Source organism: Gigantopelta aegis, chromosome 12 (genome assembly GCF_016097555.1).
Source record: "Gigantopelta aegis isolate Gae_Host chromosome 12, Gae_host_genome, whole genome shotgun sequence".
NCBI lineage: Eukaryota > Metazoa > Mollusca > Gastropoda > Neomphalida > Peltospiridae > Gigantopelta > Gigantopelta aegis.
Genome location: NC_054710.1, coordinates 27,013,981 through 27,028,182, shown reverse-complemented (window position 1 = coordinate 27,028,182; position 14,202 = coordinate 27,013,981). Strand labels below are relative to the sequence as shown.

The window sequence follows — 14,202 nt, the reverse complement described above, 5'->3', positions numbered from 1 at the left end:
CAAGGGTCTGTGATGTTGAAATGGGGACATACCTTTAAATAATAAACTAGAGCTCGTCTCCATAACCTTTACTTCTCAGAGGCATGTGTTTAAAAAATATCAAATAATACATTTTGCAAGGCTCGAACTTAACCCACAGCAATTTATTTTTAAACTACTGTTGGGGAAATGGCCCATCGATGGCAATTTTGAGCCCCCACCCCCACCCCCCAATAACAAATAAACATGACTGAAAGGTTATTTTGCTATATGAAGTCTTTTTCAAATGTACAGAATTGTGTAGGGCTATCCATTTTAGTGTCTACATTTTGCCATCATTGGGGAGCTTTACTGACGGGAGTAATTTTTTCACCTGGAACGAGAGTGCAGTCTGTGACACACCTGACCTACATCAATTATATCACAATGACAGCAATTGCCATCGGTGCTGTGGTTAAATTCAAGCCCTGAGTTTGTTGTATTAAAAACATCAGGATGACCAGAAACACTTCTGATGTACGGTAATGGATAACCTAAACAATAAAATATAATTAATGTCACATTTTACTTATGGCGATTTACATCACGATGAGAGCAATTGCCGTCTGTGCTGTGATTAAATTCAAGCCCTGAGTTTGTCTTATTAAAAACATCAGGATGACCAGAAACACAGAAATGGACAATAAAATATAATTAATGTCACATTTTAATTAAGAACGGCTCTAATTGTGAAAGGACAAACACAGGAGGTTAGAACAAACCACAACTGTAAAAAAATAAATAAATGTTGTTTTGTTTACAATCTGTATGAGATACACAACTCAATCTAATTAAAATGAGCTCCACTATTACATGTAGATCTACCAGCAAACCGTTGGGAGCTCATGTCCAGTTGACCTTTCATTCGACCAATCAAAACCTTACTTGCAAAATCATGCCAATGATTTGAAAAGAATTTAAAAACATTTGGGATTATGCCGAAGGTATACGAAATGATTCCGATGAATTACGAAGTATGCCGGAAAATAATTCAACATAAAATTTTATATAAAATTTGTTTCAAGACGAAAAAACCCTAACCGTGATGGTATAGCCATAAAATCTGTTTATACTAGTATACAATCCAGAGTTTATTACTGCACTTTTCCTCCTGTTTTTTCAATGTTGAAATAGACCAAGAAGTTTGCCTAATGCATAAATAGTCTCGCCCGATATTTTTAGAATTTGTATGCTCTCGAATAACGCTATAAAAGGCGAATTATAATTGGTTGATATTTAAATTGTTATTTATAGATGAAATGTCACCAAGTCCACGCAATACTGTTAGATCTACTGGTGAGACCAGTAGAGCTAATTTTAATCAGATTGTACACAACTGAAACATATTATTAATATACATGTATAGTAAAATGCTTTAATTAGTCCCAAAATATGGTAGCCCGTGGCTAGTGTTTATCATTGGACTAGTACATAGTTAGTCTAATGATGTCCAAAAACAAATTCCCAGCACCCCAGCTAAAATGTGACATTTTTGTTGACCAAATTCATATGCACAATCTAATTATTATAAATAAATACTATCTCTCCAGTCAGTCTACCTACCAGTGCAATTTTATTTATTTTTCTATACTTAATAATGAACAAAATACAACACAAACGTTTACCTCAATCCAAACCCCAGTAAGCTAAATACCCATCCAAATAGACTTTCTATTTTTTTCTTTTTTTTTTTTTTACATATTCATTTTAGCCAATGGGTGTAATGTTTATAGTCTTTCCCATTATCTTACAAAAATGAGTTTCTTTGGTAAATAATTTGAGTTTGGTTTGACATCAGAAGAAAAGAAAAGAAAACAATTGGCTCAAAATATATATATCTTGTAGTAAATTCCGTAGTGTGAAAAAAAGCGTTCTCTGTGGAAAAGGACTATAGATGGGTATAATATAATAGTACATGATTAATAAAAGACAATGGTAACATTATTTCAACATTTGGCTGACAGTTAGTTTAATTTTTGACAGGCTCAAATTGACTGACATATATCATTTTGACAGGCACCAGAAAAAAAACAAAAAATTCCAGGCCCGGTTAATGTGAAAAAATTGAGGTGATTAATTAACTGCTCCCTTAACTTGAAATATGGGGAGCCATTTAAGCTATTACCATATTGATACCATATAAGGAAGAAAGTGTTTTATTTAACGACGTGGTGCACTGGCTGGAGCGAGAAATAGCGCAATGGGCCCACTGGTGTGGATCGATCCCAAACCGGCCGCGCATCAAGCGAGCGCTTTACCACTGGGCTACGCCTCGCCCCTGATACCATATAAATTCACATGCTAATGTGAGATAAAAATCACTCTACTTGAACTATAGTCTCAGAGGAGTGAATCATCAGGAACGAGTGATAGCTCACAATAAACAGCGGGATCTGTAAATGAGTCATTTGGGACCATAGCTCACAATAAACTGCGAGATCTGTAAATGCGTCATTTGGGACCATAGCTCACAATAAACAGCGAGATTTGTAAATGCGTCATTTGGGACCATAGCTCACAATAAACAGCGAGATTTGTAAATGCGTCATTTGGGACCATAGCTCACAATAAACTGCGAGATCTGTAAATGCGTCATTTGGGACCATAGCTCACAATAAACAGCGAGATTTGTAAATGCGTCATTTGGGACCATAGCTCACAATAAACTGCGAGATCTGTAAATGCGTCATTTGGGACCATAGCTCACAATAAACAGCGAGATGTGTAAATGCGTCATTTGGGACCATAGCTCACAATAAACAGCGAGATCTGTAAATGCGTCATTTGGGACCATAGCTCACAATAAACAGCGAGATCTGTAAATGCGTCATTTGGGACCATAGCTCACAATAAACAGCGAGATTTGTAAATGCGTCATTTGGGATCATAGCTAACAATAAACCGCGAGATCTGTAAATGCATCATTTGGGACCATGCATATAAGTCATTTGAGATACAGTGTATATTTTGAGCTTGAGATAAACGAACAAAACTTTACAACTTTACATAAAGAAACATTTGGGACACACTTTTGAAACAAATGAAGGAAAGAAGGAAGGATATGGGTTATTTAATGAGGCACTCAACACAGTTTATTTACGGTTATATGACGTTGGACATATGCTTACGGTCCACACAGATATTGAGGGAGGAAACCCGCTGTCGCCACTTCATGGGATCTTTGATATGCACCATTTCACAAACAGGATAGTACATACCACACCCTTTGTTACACCAGTTGTGGAGCACTGACTGGAACGAGAAATAGCCCAATGGGGCCACTCACGGGGATCGATCCTAAACCGACTGCGCATCAAGCGAATGCTTTACCACTGGGCCACGTCCCATCTCCTTTTGAAACATGTAGATCTCGGAAGATCATATAACATGTTTAACTAACTCATGATTAGGAACATATAATGAATGAGAGAATGGTTCCGAATGCAGTGAAAAAACAATCAAAGATTATCAATTGATCAGCTGTTGTAGTTGTGCAATGATCAAAACAAAGATTATCCCAGATATTTTAAGTCATATAAGTAACAATGAAAATTGTTTTTAAAACATGAAACTCACGCCTCCTCTACTGGTGCCTTGGGATGATCATAATATTGCTGCACGTTTAGTTTCTGTAAATAAGGCAGTGTAATGTAAATCTTACATGTATATATTGTTCAATTTATACACTAACACCTACACGAGAGAGAGAGAGAGGAGAGAGAGAGAGAGAGAGAGAGAGAGAGAGAGAGAGAGAGAGAGAGAGAGAGAGAGAGAGAGAGAGAGAGACTAACAGTTTCTGTAAATGAAGCAGTGTAAAGTAAATCTTATGTATTCTTCAATTTATACACTAACACCTACACACACACGAGAGTGATAGAGACAGATATATATATAGATATATATACATGTATATATGAGAGAGAGAGAGAGAGAGAGAGAGAGAGAGAGAGAGAGAGAGAGAGAGAGGAGAGAGAGAGAGAGAGTGAGTGAGTGAGTGAGTGACTGAGTGAGTGAAAGAGAGAGAGAGACTGACAGAGAGAGACAGATAGAGAGGGTGGGGGAGACGAAGGAAGAGAGAGACAGACGGATGGACAAAGAGGGGGGGAAGTGAGAGATGGAGGGAAAGAGGGTGGGACGTAGAGGGATGGAGGGGGTCAGAATGATACAGATCATATGACTTTAAATATTTTTGAAGTTCTAAATTTAAACTAAAAATTCCTTGTTTAAATAATATCACCCAGTGATGTGAAATTTTAGAAATAAAAAAAAAGGAAAAATATATATATTCTGCATGATTTATAGCTAAACTATCTTTAAGTTAAAAACATATGTTTAGAAAAAAAAAACCCATTAATCAAGGAACAATTAAAAAAGGGAAATCTTGCCTGAATATTTTTTTTACCTTTTCCTTTTGACAACCCTCTACTTCTTTTAGCTGTGGTAAATCCAGTCCATGTTTAACTTCATCTTTGACCTTTACATGACCTTCATGGTCACTAGCAAAATCCACGGCATAAGTAGGGGTTGGAATATATAGAATTGGAAGATTCGGTTTCCTATACGTGTATCTCTGGAATGTAGATTATATGTTATCTTTGTGAAACATATTTTAATTATTATGTAATGAATAAATTGGTATATGTCAGTGAAATATGATATAGTGTTATTTATTAATTCAGTGAAATATATATATGCTGTATAATTTATAGCGACACTAACTTTAAATTAATAGCTTATTTGTTTAAAAACCAATTTTAGAGTATTAATTGGGGAACAAAACAGAGAAATGTTGCCTTAATATTTATTTACCTCGCGACAATCCCCTGCTTCAAAGTGTAGCATATCCGGGGTTTGTTTTTCAAGTCCATGGTCTGAGATCTTTTCTTTAGCTTCATCCTTGACCTTCACATCATTTACACGGTCACTGGCAAAACCCATGGCATAATATGGGGTTGGAAGATCCAGTTTTGAATATTTCTGGAATGTAGATTAGTTATCTTTATGAAACATAGTTTTTACCTTACATGTTTAGATGAATTCAGAGGCGGATCTAGCGGCCCCAGGAGCCCCCCCCCCCCCCCCCCCCCCCCCCCCCCTAAATTTCTGGATCCGCAACTAGAATTACTAAACTTTGGAATCTATATTGATTAATGTTTTAGGTAAAAAAAAACCAAACCTTTATCTCCAATACAACCTTTAAATTTAGTTCAATTGACTAGAACATACATGTATATATTGCAATACAATATGGATCACCTGTAAATTAACATGCTACAAGAGTAAGCAATTAGATGTTTCTTATTTCAACATGGGTTGAAACATACACTATTCCGCTATTTCAAAAACAGAATAGTAAAAATCTTCCAGTTATCCGTCATGAAAGCTGCAATAAAACAGGAAATGGCAAAATTCACATCTTGCTATTTCATATTCGCTTGAGGGGTTCCTATGCTATTCTCGACCCCTCCCCCCATAAAAAAACACAACAAATAAACAAAAACATTACGAAACGTTCGTTATTGAAAGAAACTACTGTTCTCATTGCTGCATACACTGCCACATGCTTGATCGTTGCGTCGTTTTGCATAGTGTAATATAACAAGGTAACTGCATGGTTAAGATGAGCAGCATTGTACATACCTACAGTTATTTTGCTGTGCAATGTTTATGGAACAGTAACCTAACCCTAACCCTTAACTCTAACCCTAACCTAACCCTAACCCTAACCTAACTCTAAACTTAACCCTAAGCTAACCAATGCGGGGCTGGAAATAATTGTTTTAGTGGTGCCTGTCTGCGTTATAATTTATAGCTAAACTACATGTATCTTTAATGTTGAAATTTAAAAAAAAAAAATTGAAAACAAAAGTATTAATTAATCAAGGAACAAAAAAGGGAAATCTTGCCTGAATATTTATTTACCTTTTCCTTGTGAAAATCCTGGTTTTCCATGTTTATTTTGTCAAGTCCGTGTTTGGAAATTTTTTCTTCATCTTCATCACTGACCTTCACCTCATACTGCAGATCAATGCCACAATTCATGTCGTAAATTGGGGTACGAACTGTTACGACTGGCAGATTCAGTTTTGCATATTTCTGGAATGTAGATTAGTTATATTTGTGAAACATTATTTTTTTTTTACCTTACATGATTACAGAAATTGCTAAACCTTTTTATTATCTCCATTACAACCTTTAAATTTGGATAACCTATGAATTCACATGCCGCAAGAGTATGCAATTATAAAGGATACTAAATAAGTGGCAATTTGATACCATTTATCTTACAAGTTATTTAAAAACGTATGAAACAAGCGAAAGTGGGTTAGATATGTTTTTTAAATGAGTTGTAAGATAAATGGTATCACACAGTCACCTATATATGAGGGGGGATGTAGCCCAGTGGTAAAGAGTTCATTTGATACGTGGTTGGTCTGGGATTGATCCCCATCGGTGGGCCCATGGGGCTATTTCTCGCTTCAGCCAGTGCACCACGACTGGTATATCAAATTCCGAGGTATGTGCTATCCTGTCTGTGGGATGGTGCATATAAAAGATCCCTTGCTGCTAATCGAAAAGAGTAGCCCATGAAGTGGCGATAGCGGGTTTCGTCACTCAATATCTGTGTGGCCTATGACCATATGTCTGACGCTATATAACCGTAAATAAAATTTGTCGAGTGCATTGTTAAATAAAATATCCCCTTCCTTCCTTGTGGCAGAGAAAGAGGAAGTGAAATGTGTGGTGAGATATACAGAAACTGCATGTGTGAAGGAAGCTGAGACAAATGATGGTGTTTCCATGTAGAGGAGTCCGGGGAAACTGACAGAAGAGGATCCGAACAAATTTAATCATTGGAGACGTTGGCAAGTTTTTTTTCTATATTAGAAATAAAAAAGAATAAACAAAATCAATCAGTGGTCTAGAATATTAAAATTTAATTCACTAAATATTTATTTACCTGTGGTTTCCAGCTATTTGCCGTATCTGCCTTGTTTGTTGAATCTGGCTCTCCAACGTTGAAATTAACACCTACACTCTTCTTCTCAACTTTGGGCTGTAATGTAGAGCACTTATTTCTGTGACATTAGTTCCAATGAAAGTCTCTGTATATGCGTATGTGTCTCTGTATATGTGTGTATGTGTCTCTGTATATGTGTGTATGTGTCTCTGTATATGTGTGTATGTGTATCTGTATATGTGTGTGTGTGTCTGTATGTGTGTATATGTGTCTGTATATGTGTGTGTCTGTATGTGTGTCTCTGTATGTGTGTGTGTGTGTGTGTGTATATGTGTGTATGTGTGTGTGTCTGTATGTGTGTCTCTGTATGTGTGTGTGTGTCTGTATATGTGTGTATGTGTGTGTGTCTGTATGTCTGTGTATGTGTGTGTGTCTGTATGTGTATGTGTATGTGTATCTGTATATGTGTGTGTGTGTCTGTATGTGTGTATATGTGTCTGTATATGTGTGTGTCTGTATGTGTGTGTGTGTCTGTATGTGTGTCTGTATATGTGTGTGTCTGTATATGTGTGTCTGTATATGTGTGTGTGTATGTATATGTCTGTATATGTGTGTGTGTGTGTGTGTGTGTCTGTATGTATGTGTGTTCGTCTGTATATGTGTGTGTGTGTGTGTTTTTGTATCTGTATGTATGTGTGTGCATCTGTATATGTATGTGTGTGTGTTTGTATCTGTATGTATGTTTGTGCGTCTATATATGTGTGTATGTATGTGTGTGTTCCTGTATACGTGTATGTGTCTCTATGTGTGTGAGTATCTGTATATGCGTGTGTATCTATATGTGTGTTTGTGTTTGTATATGTGTCTGTGTGTTTGTATATATATATATATGTGTGCATCTGTGTGTATGTTGTGTGTGTGTGTGTGTGTGTCTGTATATGTGTGTGTGTCTGTGTACAAATTAATCTATTACCCGTCCCTGCAGTTGTAGATATTTGCCATTGCCTTGAGGTCAACAATTAGGTCTACTAGTATTTATATTTTAAAAATAGATGAGCTTGTAGTTTTGGTGAACTGATCAGATTACAAATAATTTGTACAAGGACTATTAAGTCTAGTTTAATAATGATTTTAACATTACTGTTGAAGAATACTTCTATTTGTGAGACGGATACCTTATAGTGAAATAATGTTATAGGTTGGGTTTTTTTTTTTACAATTCCACCAAGCAGTGTAAATATTAATAATTTAGAATCCATAACAAAATTGTAATAAACAGTACCACTGTTTACAATCAATTGACAATATTATTTTAGCACAATAAATTAAAAAGTGATTTATGAACAAGATTTTATTGTCCAAATTAAACAGAGTTTTAAATACCGTATTTGTTCTAATCATTCATCCAACATATGTAGAGACACTGATTTTCCGTTTCATATTTTTTCTTTACTTTTAAGGATTTTTTTTTTTAAATCGTGTGTGTGTGTGCATGTCTGTGTGTGTGTGTGTGTGTGTGTGTGTGTGTGTCGGGAAAGGGAAATCTTGCCTGAATATTTATTTACCTTTTCCGTATGATGATATTCTTCTTTCAAGTGTGATACATCCAGATTATTTTTGTCAAGTCCATATTTAAAGATCTTTTGTTCAGCTTCAGGATTAACCTTCATATCATATTCTAGGTCAATGCCACAATTCTTGTCATAAATAGGGGTACGAACTGATACAACTGGAAGGTTGAGTTTTGCATATTTCTGGAATGTAGATTAGTTATCTTTGTCAAACATATTTTTTTACCTTACATGATTACATAAATTTCTAAACTTTTTTTTTTTAATCTTCATTACATCCTTTAAATTTGGATAACCTATCAATTCACATGCCACAGAAGAGGGCGGTGTAGCCCAGTGGTAAAGCGTTCGCTTGATCCACGGTTGGTCTGGGATCGATCCCCGTCGGTGGAACCATTGGGCTATTTTTCGTTCCAGTCAGTTCTCCGCAACTGATGTGACATGCTGTGGTATGTACTATCCTGTCTGTGGCGACAGCGGGTTTCGTCACTCAATATCTGTGTGGTCCTTGACCATATGTCTGATGCTATATAACCGTAAATAAAATGTGTTGAGCGCGTCGTTAAATAAAATATTTCCTTCCTTCCTTATGGCAGAGAAAGAGGAAGCAAGATGTGTGGTGACATGTACAGAAACTGCACGTGTGAAGGAAGCTGAGACAAGTGATGGTGTTTCCATGTAGAGGAGTCAGAGGAAACTGACAGAAGAGGATCCAAACAAATTTAATCATTGGAGAAATTGGCAAGTATTTATATATTAAAAATAAAAAAGAATAAACAAGATCAATTAGTGGTCTAGAATATTAAAATTTAATTCACTAAATATTTATTTACCTGCGGTTTCCAGCTATTTGCCCTATCTGCCTTGTTTGTTGAATCTGGCTCTCCAACGTTGAAATTAACACCTATACTCTTGGAGGAAGACTTCCTCGCAACTTCGGGCTGCAATGTAGAAGCACTTATTTCTGTGACATTAGTTTCAATGAAAGCGTGTGCGTGTCTGTGTGTGTCTGTATGCATGTTATGTGTGTGTGTGTATATCTGTATGCATGTTGTGTGTGTGTATGTGTGCCTGTGTCTGTATATGTGTGTGTGTCTGTATGCATGTTGTGTCTGTATGTGTGTGTGTGTGTCTGTATACGTGTTGTGTGTGTGTGTGTGTGTGTGTGTGTGTGTGTGTGTCTGTATGCATGCTGTGTGTGTGTCTGTATGCATGTTGTGTGTCTCTGTATATGTGTGTGTATCTGTATGTGTGTGTCTGTATATGATGTATGTGTGTATCTGTATATGTTGGTACATGTGTCTGTATCTGTCTGTATGTGTGTGTGTGTCTGTATGTGTGTGTCTGTATATATGTGTGTGTGTGTCTGTATATGTGTGTGTCTCTATATTTGTGTGTGTCTGTATATTTGTGTGTCTGTGTGTGTGTGTGTGTATATATATATGTGCGAGTGTCTGTATGTATGTGTGTGCGTATGTGTGTCTGTATATGTGTGTGTGTGTTCCTGTACATGTGTGTGTGTGTCTGTATGTGTGTGTATATATATATGTGTATGTGTATGTGTGTACATATATATATATATATATGTGTATATCTATATGTGTGTGTATGTATATGTGTGTGTATATATATATGTCTGTCTATGTGTGTGTGTCTCTGTGTGTGTGTCTGTATATGTGTGTGTATCTGTGTGTGTGTATGTTGTGTGCGTGTATCTGTGTGTGTGTGTGTGTGTGTGTGTGTGTATGCGTGCACACTTATACATGTAGTTCTGTTTTATCTTTTTTAAAATCTTGAACTTGTTCAACTCTCATGATGAAGCAAGTTACAATTTGTAGGGTGAGGCAAAATCTTTAACAGGAAGGAGATGATTTTTCTATTAAAGTTGTTTTAAAAAGCTATTAAAAAAACACCTCATTTTAACCCAATATTATTTTAGCATTTTACTATTTCTTTATCTTTATTTCTATGTTGTCTTTACAGATTTTATTCATTATTGGAACATTTTTGTTAAATTATCTCTGACAAATAACGTGAAATCCCTAATAACAAAACATGTCACAAGTGGTAGTGAGGGGTGGGGTGGGGTGGGAGTTGGGGCAGGAGGGGGCACTTGCATATCTAACTCTTTAGATAATACAAATTAATCTATTACCTGTTCCTGCAGTTGCAGATATTTCCCAACGCCTTCAGGTCAACAATTAGGTATACTAGTATTTATATTTTAAAAATATATGAGCTTGTATTTTTGGTGAACTGATCAGATTACAAATAATTTGTACAAGGACTATTAAGTCTAGTTTAATAATGATTTTAACATTACTGTTGAAGAATACAGCTATTTGTGAAACAGATACCTTATAGTGAAGTAATGTTATAGGTTGGGGGTTTTTCCAATGAAAACATAAACCCATACCAACTTAAATAACATTAAAAAAAGGAGAAGACATCCAGTATAAATCACCATTAAATTACACAGATTAAATGTCATTTTTAACACAGGGATAAATGAATGAATGAATGAATGAATGAATGAATAAATGAAAAATACATCGGCCATTGGGTGTCAAACTATGGTAATGCAAACAAATAAGGTGATGATCAACATCAATATAAAAACTCAAGATTTAAATAAAAACAGTGTAAAGAATTGCAAAAGTACAAATATCACAGATAGATACTGACTTTTACTAAAAATTTCAATTTGTGCTGTATTAGCCATTCTCAAAGAGAATGTTGCACTCCTGCACCACGGTGAGGTTACAGGGACACAGGGATGAATTCAAAATGCTAGAACAGCCAAGTAATGCAGCTTGCCATGCATTGCCTCTGAAGTACAAAAAACAGTGCAGTACATCAAGAATAAAGGTAGAACTGTGCAATATATAAACTGGTATGGGGTGGCAATCCTCTTTATGGCGATGCAAGAGGAATTAAATAAACTGGCGATGCAAGAGGAATTAAATAAACTGTGACGATGCAAGACCTTCCAGTAAAGGATTTCCTCGGGAGTGGCTCTCCTATAGACGAAGAACCCACACGTTTACGTTTAATATGAATATTGTAAATGCTACAGTAGAAGGTTACTAATAAAATAAATATCGAAAGAAAAATAAATCTGTGAAAAAACAAAACATTTTACCAAAATATTCGATGTACTTCGTTATCATATTACAAAGTTTAAAATATATACTTATTGTTTTATTACAGTAATATTTGGACGGTTATGTCATCATGTAAGTTTTTGTGTCACTTCTTATTTTATGCAATCCGCTTAAACTTAAAAAAATACCGACAACGACAATCAGTTAACTGACATTTGGAATAAGCCCTGTAGTAATGAGAAAAGTCATTGTTATTTGTGTACGCGTGTATGCTCTCACGTTAGTGTGTTAAAACTACAAGATTCTGATGTTGTACCAGAATAATGTAAGCTAATTAAATTTGATTCCTTTTTACCATAACATTGAATAACAATTGTCAAATAGTAGCTCTACTAGATAATTGTGGTGTATCCAATCCATTCCAAAAAGCTGATTCCAGATTTTAAAAATACATGCAGTGTCTTCAATACCCAGACCAAAGCCACAGAAGCCGAAACTGACGCTGTCAAAATATAGAGCATGACATTGTGCTATGTATTCTGTTACCAGATCTGTAGTTCGCGCCAACACAGACGCGGTGTGTTTTGTCATATTCAATTCAGTTTCAGCGTCTTACTTTTTTCAACTAGTACCATACTCGCCACACCCTAAAATCGATGGTCGCACAACAGACCACCTTTGTAAAATTCTTAGTCGCCCTTAGCCAATAAAGGTTGCCATGGGCGACCAGGCAATCGCTAATTTTTAACACTGCTAACGATTAGTTATCTTTATGAAACATATTTTTACCTTACCTGGTTACATGAATTGCTAAATTTTGGAATCTTTGTTAATTAATGTTTTTGATTAAAAAAACAAAAAACCTCTTATCTTCATTACAACCTTTAAATTTAGTTCAATGGGATTAAAACATATATTGCCATACAATTTGGATCACCTATACATTCACATGCTATAATATTAAGCAAGAACATGTTTATTACAGTCAAATCTGCTCCAGTATACAGCTACCTGTTTTAAGTGGCTATTTTATTCTCCCAAATCTATTATTGGATAAATTGACCTGTAATAAGCAGCCACCTGTCTTAAAGGGTCACATGCTAAATCTCCTATTGTCATTAACACAGGTTGTACAGTATATGAATGTACCCTCCCCCCCACCCACTAGCCTCCCAGTAACACACACCTTTCTCTTGCCTCTTATTGATTCCATCCAAATTATTTTACTGATCTAACTGCTCATGCTCATACCTCCACATCCCAGTCCTTGTCTCTCTAACCATGACATGTGCTTGTCTCTTGTCACCATCCATGTCAGAACGATCTAAACCATATCCCCATGTGCCAGCCACTGTTAGTTCAGACCAGCTTTATTGGTGCCAGACAAAGAGGAAGCAAGGTGTGTGGAGGGATGTACAAAACCCTTTTATTTCACATCAAGATTTTGCTGTAGGCTGACTATGACTATCTAAGGAGTGCCTGTAACCATCTAAACCATCTTCCCATGTACCAGCCACTGTTAGTTCAAACCAGCTTGGTGCCAGAGAAAGAGGAAGAAAGGTGTCAGGTGGAGGGATGTACAGAAAGTGCATGGGTGAAGGAAGTGACACATGATACGTAGGTGACGTGTACAATTCAGAGGAAACTGACAGAAGAGAGTCCTAACAAATTTAAATTTAATCATTGGCGAAGTTGGCAAGTTTTTGTTATATTCAAGATGAAAAAGAATCAACAAAATGAAGTAATGGTTGTCATATAAATGATTGCATCCAACAGTGCTGCAATTGACCTTCGAAAATAAATCATTATTGTTTGGGGCCATTATGTGTTGGCTATCACAGTGGTCTAGAATATAATTTAATTCAGTAAACATTTATTTACCTGCGGTTTCCAGCTATCTGCCATCTCTGCCTTTATTGAATTCTCAACTTCGGGCTGCAATGTAGAAGCACTTATTTCTGTGACATTAGTTGGTATACATCTAGCAATGTCCAATCTTGGATTATTTGGCGAATTGAATGCATCACATTGTGTGTGTTTTGTGTTGTGGAGGGCAAGGCCTCCACGAGTGCAAAATATTTGACTCAAGTACTCGAGGATCAAAGTCAACCCAGACCCAGGTACCCAACACTTACATTAGATGATAATGAGACTGAGGAATAAAGTAAAATAGCATTATGCATCTTAATTCCAGCGCTGAACATGGATGCCAAATCATTCCATTGTAATGCATTCCACACATTAGACTTTTGTTTTGACTTCATGTCTCATAGCTCCTTAATGTAACCCGCGGCAAGCATATGGCAAAATTACATTAAAAAATGTAATTAAATGAGAGTGTTCATCCTTGCATGGGTACTGGAGTCCTATGAACGGACACGAGTCTTGCTAGACTCGGCCGTGCCCGAGTACTTGAGTACTCGTGGAGACCCTAGTTGGGGTGGGTGGGTCTTTGTGAATGTAATTGTGTTTTATCTTCGGGGCATTGTGCCCGTGCTGCCCCCCCCCCATCACTGGACACATTCAAGGCCTGAATGAAGATTTACAC

The 14,202-nt window shown here is 36.3% G+C and overlaps 1 protein-coding gene across 1 annotated transcript in view; it reads right to left on the bottom strand.

Annotated features, from left to right (window-relative positions):
• The window catches only part of LOC121385934, a 104,110-nt gene extending 90,551 nt beyond the window's left edge, over positions 1-13,559 (bottom strand). Inside the window, exons 1-8 of the mRNA XM_041516729.1 lie at positions 13,536-13,559; positions 9,384-9,491; positions 8,545-8,733; positions 6,980-7,075; positions 5,941-6,114; positions 4,828-4,995; positions 4,421-4,588; positions 3,595-3,647 (exon numbers count right to left, since the gene is read on the bottom strand). Coding sequence (XP_041372663.1) covers positions 3,595-3,647; positions 4,421-4,588; positions 4,828-4,995; positions 5,941-6,114; positions 6,980-7,075; positions 8,545-8,733; positions 9,384-9,491; positions 13,536-13,559 — 980 coding nt within the window. The remainder of the gene's footprint in view (positions 1-3,594; positions 3,648-4,420; positions 4,589-4,827; positions 4,996-5,940; positions 6,115-6,979; positions 7,076-8,544; positions 8,734-9,383; positions 9,492-13,535) is intronic.
• Between the last annotated feature and the right edge of the window lie 643 nt (positions 13,560-14,202).